Raw genomic sequence first — 8,015 nt, forward strand, 5'->3', positions numbered from 1 at the left:
GAAAGGAGGAAGAAGGTGGAGGGAGGAGACTATTTTGGCACGCCTAGGACCCGCCTTCAAACGTGGCCTCTTTCCTAAGGCAGTGAAACCTGAAACAAAGTGTCAGAGAATAAGGATATTTCTTTTAATATAAAAGTTAATGAAATCATTTCTTCTGTTGCAAGTTCTGGCCCTTCAAAGTTTGTACCTCTTCCCGAAGTACACCCAAACACTTTAAAAAAAAAAAAAAAAAAAAGCACCTGCTTGGTCAATCAGAAGCATTTTTCTCACATTAATTTTTCTCTTTTGAGACTTTCTATTCAGGCTTTAGCACATTTTCTCATCTAACTGTGCTGAATACCACAGGATGGCAGAAGCGGAACACGACTCAGCAAGTGAACAACAGTGATGAATAATCATCCCTAGGAGGGTAAGTCCTGTAATGTAATCACCCCACCTAAAATGAAACTGGTAAAGAGCAGAGTGTTACTATCACAGCCTTGAAAATAACTAACAGAAACAAAGTTTCTTAGCTAATTTTCTCTTGAAAACGTGCTCAATTGTATTAGCACAGTGATTTTGTTTTGTTTTGTTTTCGCTTCTTTTTTTTTTTTTTTTGCCAGTTCAGAGACTGTATGGAAACAGGGGTTCTAGAATTAGGAAACACAACGTTTATAAAAACAGCTAGTTGAAGTGTTTTTGTTGCTTGTGTGTTTTTTTAATTGTCGACAAGATAGGGTTTTCATTTCATAACGTCAAAGAAACATTATGTCCACAGCAGTTATTACAAAGTAAGTCTAAGATAGGATGGTTGAGGGTGCTTGGTACAGTGATTATCAGAAGGGAAAAAAGCACACTTAAGAAACCAATGCAATATTGTAAAGCAATTATTCTCCAATTAAAAATAAATAATAAAAAAAGAAGTGTATGATGGGATTTTGCTGGTGGTTCAGTGGTTAGGAATCTGCCTGCCCAGGCAGGGAACAAAGGTTTAATCCCTGGTTTGGGAAGATTCCACATGCCCTGAGGTAAGTAACTAAGCCTGTGCATACAGCGACTGAGTGCAGGCACCTAGAGCCTGTGCTTGGCAATGAGAAAAGCCACTGCAACAAGAAGCCCATGCACTGCAACTACAGAGTAACCCCCAGTTGCTACAACTAGAGAAAGCCTGCATGCAGCAATGAAGACTCGGCACAGCCATAAATAAATAATTTTTAAAAACTTAAAGCATATTACTAAAACTGATGACAGGTTTCATCCTCTGTGTTGTTCAGTTGGGTCAATTAGCACAAAAGCATTAAGTAGAGTCAAACTGTGATTTAAATAAGCAGAACACCAAGCAAGTTCATTTTAAATGGCCCATTGCCAATTATTTCTCTCCAGTTGTAAAAGTGCATAATGCATAATTTACCTATTTCTTACTTTGGGGACAAACATTTTTTTCTTTGACATGGAGCAACCCAAATGTCCTACCTACTTCATAGGGTTGTTTGTGAAAATTAAATGAGAGGATGATAGCTCTTTGAATATTTTAAAGTGCTGGACAATTATAACCCTCTGCACCCTTGCATTTACTCTCATTTATTTTATATAATGGAAAAAAGATTTTAAAAAGAAAATGTCCATGGTATCCTTTTAATCCGATGTAAGCATTTGTGTATTAGGTGGAATCATTTTTCTCAGCCTCACATGCTGCAGTCCATGGGGTCACAAAGAGTCGGTCACAACTGAGCTACTGAACAACACAAATTTTTCCTGGAAATATTTTAATAAGTACATAACTACCCGTTTGGCTATTATACAATGTGAAGGCTGGGAGAGGAATTGGATCAGTATTTCTCAGACTTTTGGATTTAATGGACCATTAAGAATAATAAGAACAGTAATGATAATAATGAAAAGATAAACATTGATTGGATACCTTTATATTTTACCAAGTAAGGGTATTAAAAATTTTTTTTTAATTTTATATTTTTATTTCTTGAGAGGACACTTGAACACCAAAAAACTTAGGACATAGCATCACAATGACAACGTTTCCCTTTATTTTTATCACAAATAGGGAATGTTTCAATATACATTGCTACCAGGCCTAATATGGTGATTTGAATCTTTAAAAAGACTATCAATTGTGTTCAGTTGCACCTACTCTTTTTTCAATTCCACCGACTGTAGCCCTACAGTCTCCTTTGTCCATGGGATTTTCCAGGCAAGAGTACTCCAGTGGGTTGCCATTCAGCCGCACATAATCACGTGGTCCAGTTTTACTGAATGACTTACATTTCACAATAATAGCAACTCAAGGTAAACTAAGTTCCTTTTGCCTAGGAGTTGAAACAATCGGTTTTTTCCACAAACAATAAATATATACACACAATACTTACAATTCTTTATAACAGCTAACATTTAAATAAGCCAAAGGGAGGGGGGACACTAATAATATGTATACGTCAAGTATAATTTGCTAAGGTGCAAGATTGTTGACCTGGAATTTACAGGAAGTGTTATTGACCTTTGTTTTATGAGGTGATATGCTTTTTATTTTCCTTCACAACTGAACATTAAGTGTAGAATGTCTATCTTTTAAGTTGCAGGTCAAAGTCACCATATTAAAGCGCCCAATGAGAGTAATTTCAAATATGTGAGCCACGTGTGTTAGAAAATATTTTTTTGGAAGCTGCCAATGAAGTCGACTAAACTGAACATCAAGAATGGAATTTTTAAAAAAACTATAATTCCCAAAGTTTGCTTGCACCAAAGAAAAGGAGGTAAAGGAACGGATATTCTATGTACAGAAATCTCGGTTTGCTAAGCCACGAAAACTCAGGTTTATACCGTTCTGGCAAACAGACCATCTGAACAGGATGTTACTTTTACTTGGAAAGTGGTGGTGGTGTGCTGTTTTGGGTTTCCTGTCTGAGGTTTCAAGAGGCTGGGACACACTGCCTTCCTGTGACAGTTCTTCCTTGGTCTTTCTTTTTGAGGAACCATCCTCAGATCTCCCCCTTCTTCTCTAGACAAGCACTGGGGAAGCGAGAGGAGTTTTGGCTCACGGACACTCCAAGCCGAAAGGCCTGCCGGTAAAAACCCCCGCTCAGTGGAGGCGGCGTGGGCGTGTCACGTGATCTGCGCGCTGCCTGACGGGAAGGCCAACGCGGCAGACTCCTCATTCCCGCGCTTCGGCCTAGGAGGAAGGTACAGAGACCCGACTGATGTTGGAGTAGGGCAGCGGGGGATGAACGCCCAAAGGCTGTTCGTGTGAAGCGAGGCAGTGAGAGGGGGATGCTTCCTCGCAGGGTCTCTAGTGGGGCTGAAACGGTAGTGGGGAGGAAAGGGGAGGTGGGGTGGGTGGTGAGAAGCGAGGTACGTGTGCTGGCCTGAGGGCCCCAGTGGGAAGAAAGAGAAGGTGAGGAGAAAACGATTGCTTAAGGCCGAAAGGTAGTACTTGGTAATGACGATGGCACCAACGCGTCAGGTTGCACAGCCAGGGTCCGGGGCTGTGAACGGTTATATGTTGAAGGCGGAGGCCCAGTCTCTTGACCAGGTTCAGCTGAGGCTTTAAAGTAGTGAAAGTGTTAGGTGCTCAGTCACGTTGGACTCTTTGCAACCTCATGGACTTTGGCCCCCCCAGACTCCTCGCTCCATGGGATTCTCCAGGCAAGAATACTGGAGTGGGTTGCCATTTCCTCCTCCAGCTTATCTTCTTGACCTAGGGATGGAACACAGGTTTCCTGCATTGCAGGCAGATTCTTTATCTTCTGAGCCACCAGGGAAGCCCAAAACTGTGACAGAAAAAGTCATCTGTTTTTTACAGAAGTGGCATTACCTAATTAAGTTTTGATTTGATATATATGCACATTCTTTGAGTGAGGCGAGAAGAGGTGTAAAAGGGAAGAGAAAGGGGAAGGGAGACGAGAACAAATCTCATGGTGGCTTCCCTGAAACAGTCTCAAACATCCCAAGGCAAAGCGAGCACTACTGTGCATGTGTAGTATTTTTTTTTAACACATTAATGTTAATGCGCTTAAGTTTACATATTAGAAAGATACTGACAGCGATGTAGAAGCGCAGTTTGGAGTTTGCCGATTGCTGCTGTCTTTCTGTCATATATATGATTCTTAAATATGACTAAGCAAACAGATTCATTACAATATTCCAGGTCCACGTAGTTTCTCAAAAAGCAAGCAAATTGATAACTTGAGTGTTGACAGGAATTCTCATCTATTAAGATGAAGAGATTATATCATTCTAGGTTTCAACATTTTCCAAGTTTAATCTTTAAGGCTCACAGGGTAATTATCTTCAGAATTTTTGAGAAAGCAATTTAAAACTAAAATTTAATGCTATATGAAGGTAAGATAGGACGGTAGAAAGAGAAGTCTCTTTGAGACTACAAGAGATCTTGGTTCTTCTAGTCTGGCCTAATTTTACATGTTTGCATTTGGTCAGCTACCTCTGCCTCTGTTTTTTCACATCTGTAAAACTGAGATTGAATTAGATGAACTATAGGATTTTTTGGGCTTCCCTGGTGGCTCAGTGGTAAAGAATCTGCCTGCCAAGAAGGAGGTGCCGGTTTGATCTGTGGGTCAAAGATCAAACTGTGGGTCCGGAAGATCCCCTGGAGAAGGCAATGGCAGCCCACTCCAGTATTCTTCCCTGGAAATCCCATGGACAGAGGAGCCTGGCTGGCTAAAAAGTCCATGGGGTCTTGAAAGTCTCAAACACAAATTAGCGACTAAACAACCAGTCAGCAAGATTTGTTTCAACATTAAGATTTTGTGAAGGCAGAAAAGTCTTTAATGAATCCTGAAACAAAGTAGAAAGTGCCAAAAGAGACTACTGTAATTGTAGAAGGAGTAGGAGAAAATCACAGGACTGGTAGGCTGGCCCCAGGTGCTCTACCACACAATTTGAACTTCTGGAGCAATGAATGGTCAAGGAAAGGTTCTTTTAAGTGTAAGAATGCAGTAATCGGAGTTTTGAAAGATTGCCCAAACAGCAATTGGTAGGATGGAACAGAGGAGGGATAATTTGAGTAGTTTAGGTAAGTGATGAATAATGAGAGGCTAAACTAACAGTGACGGGAGGAATGGAAAGACAGGGAAGGATTCAAGAGAGCTGTATTGTGGAGATTGCACCTAAAATTGGCATTGCTCTAAACTTTGCAGTTCCTGCCTCCAGAATATGATGGCAAGTCAACTTGTAAAACCTGATACTAGAAATTGCAAGAGACCAAGAGAGTTAGAGGTAATCTTTATGTTTATGGAACTTTACTCTTTTATATACTACTTAAATTTCTTCATTTAAGATATTTCTGTTGATAAATGGAATTTAATGTCTTCATATTCCCAGAGCTGGTGGTGTCCCAACAGGAACTATGTTGATTCCAGCAGCCTTTTCACTAAGTATAGGCTTCCAGGAAACTAGTGGGAGGTTTCTTTGTGGTAATTTGTGATCTAGAGACAGAAGTGGGCGCATGACTTTTGATATGTAGGACTTTAATTATTTTGATATATATTAATAAATAGGATACTTAGGTACTACACCTACTGATATTTTTTGAAGAAGAGTACTATATCCTGCCATTCTTCACTGCTGCCCCTACCAATTGATCTGTTTTACATTTGAGACATTATTTGTTCCCTTAAAGATTATGTTAGCTTGCAAAAATTTGCAAGCATATGGCTGTTAACCAAATGAAAGTTTTGCTCTTTTGCTATGGCAACATCTGCTGTCTCAAGATACAGGAAACTTTTTCATCAGGGGATTAATAGCATTTTCAAAGTCTAATATAAATTTACAATAAAATGAACAAGTGATTATTAGGCCTACATTTCCAGCATGCTTGCTTTTTTCTGAGAGATGTTTTATTTGCTGTTTTCTTTTCTTTCTTTCTTTTTTTTTTTTTTAACAGAATGTGTATATCTTAAGGATCTTATTAACTTGTTTGCCTATTTCCTTTACTTTCTTATATTAGCCTCAAATGCCAGATAGTCCACAGCTGTCCTCTCTTGGAAAATCAGATTCTTCTTTGTCTGAAAGCTCTGGACTATTTTATAAAGATGAAGCTCTGGAGAAAGACTTGAATGGTGATGTGTGAAGTGCTTATATTTCTATATATTGATTTTATAATATGGAAACTTTATTATAGTTCATAACTTAGTAATTTTTTTAAACAGATATGAGCAAGGAAATTAATCTAATGCTGTCAACATATGCAAAGATCTTAAGGCAAGTACTTATGGTATATTCTTTTGAGTCTTTATTTTAGACATAGAAGTTTTCTTCTGGAAGCTCCATAATGGGAAGTTTAGCTCAGGGTCTAAAAAACCTATTTGGTAATTATAGTTTTCAAATTTTTTACTCTACCTCAGTTTCTTAGATTAGCTGGTTATTTTCAAAGACTAACTTTTCCACTAAATATCTTTTGTTTTGATACTCTCAGAGCTGAAATGAGGCTGGATATATTTTGTTTTCTAATTAGATGATAAAACACTTACAATTTTATGAAAACATTTTGAGAAAAATACCATTTGGTGAAGTTAACCATAATAATAGAGTGATACTGAAGATAAATATTTATATTTATGAAATATTAAATGTTATCAATCTATATTAGAAGGCTGAGTTTAAGTATTCTATTGACCTGAAACTGTCATGTTTTATAAGGTGTTTTTTTAGAGAACTACTGAGCAGTCACTGTTTTGAATAATGTTTGTGTGGCTGTTAAAATAATGTATGTAGTTTAATATTAGAATTATAATGTATAAGATACACATTCTGCTGTGTCAAGGGACTTTGAGTAGTCAAAAATATTTGTTGAACTAATTTAACATACTGAGCAGTGTTGGTAAATTAATGAAGCCAACTGCTGTACAAAGCCATTTAAATGAAATAGCTGACAAATATAGCATAATAAAGCACATCATTTTGATGATGTGTCTAGATATTATGACTATTTGGTTTAACATAAAACCTTTTTTTCCCCTTAGTGAGAGAGCAGCAGTAGATGCGTCTTATATTGACGAGATAGATGGACTCTTCAAAGAAGCCAATACTATCGAAAACTTTCTAATACAGAAAAGAGAGCTCCTGAGACAGAGGCTTACAGTGATTGCAAACACTCTACACAGATAAAATTGTGTACTTAAAATAAGCTGAGAATTTAAGCTCATTGTTTTAATGAAAGAATGACATTTGTGCTCTGAATGTGCTCTAGTTGTTAAAAAAAAAGTATACCTTAAATGTAGAAGGGGAAACTTCTTAAATTTCTTTTCTAGATTTAAAAGCATTAAGCTGGACATTAATATGAAGTATGGAGCTTTTCTTTTGAAGTCTAATATTTGGCATATTTTGTAAAAGTGTAAACTTTATTTTTTCTTAAACATCCTAGCCTTTCTTAAATTTCTAAAAGACAACTCAGTGGACTAATTTGATAATATTTAATAGTATTGTACTTTTTCTTTTAGAATATTATGTTTAAATAGTACATAGAGATTTAAAGTGTCTTTCATGGTTAGAATTGTAAAGAAATTAAAACCCAAAAGTAATCTGTCCAGTTTCTCAATATGTAAACTGTGCTGTTGCTATTTAATGTTACCATATGATTATTTTCACTAATATTATTATACAATATTAATAAAAATTTGTTTTATTATCATGTTGTTTTTATTATCATATGTTAGAGAAGGAAATGGCAACCCACTCCAGTATTCTTGTCTGAAAAATCCCATGGACAGAGGAGCCTGGTGGGCTACAGTTCATGGGGTCACAAAGAGTTGGACATGACTGAGCGACTGAGCACAATAAAAATTTGGTTTCAAATTATTATCTTGTGGTAAAATAAAAACTAGAAATTTGTAACCAGAACTTTATATGAATTGACTTTTTTACACATTAATAGCATCAATAGTGCAGTTAATGAAGTATATTTAGAAGCCTTAGCAAGCTATGTGGTATGGGATAAAGATTAGTGGTCCAAAAGTAAAGAGATTGGTTAAACAAGTTAGCCTTAGCGAGTCATTTCAGTCCTGTTA

The 8,015-nt window shown here is 37.0% G+C and overlaps 1 protein-coding gene across 2 annotated transcripts; it reads left to right on the plus strand.

Annotated features, from left to right (window-relative positions):
* Positions 1 to 68: 68 nt before the first annotated feature.
* On the plus strand, positions 69 to 7,636 carry TEX12 (testis expressed 12). 2 transcript variants are annotated; one of them, XM_005215809.3, is made up of 7 exons: positions 69 to 409; positions 2,568 to 2,747; positions 2,997 to 3,174; positions 5,148 to 5,226; positions 5,957 to 6,068; positions 6,159 to 6,210; positions 6,972 to 7,636. In XM_005215809.3, exons 2-7 carry the CDS (start codon positions 2,663 to 2,665, stop codon positions 7,114 to 7,116), a joined length of 651 nt encoding a protein of 216 aa, XP_005215866.1. In that variant the 5' UTR covers positions 69 to 409; positions 2,568 to 2,662; the 3' UTR covers positions 7,117 to 7,636.
* Positions 7,637 to 8,015: the final 379 nt, after the last annotated feature.

The sequence above is a fragment of the Bos taurus genome, chromosome 15 (assembly GCF_002263795.3).
Source record: "Bos taurus isolate L1 Dominette 01449 registration number 42190680 breed Hereford chromosome 15, ARS-UCD2.0, whole genome shotgun sequence".
NCBI classification, from domain to species: Eukaryota; Metazoa; Chordata; class Mammalia; order Artiodactyla; family Bovidae; genus Bos; species Bos taurus.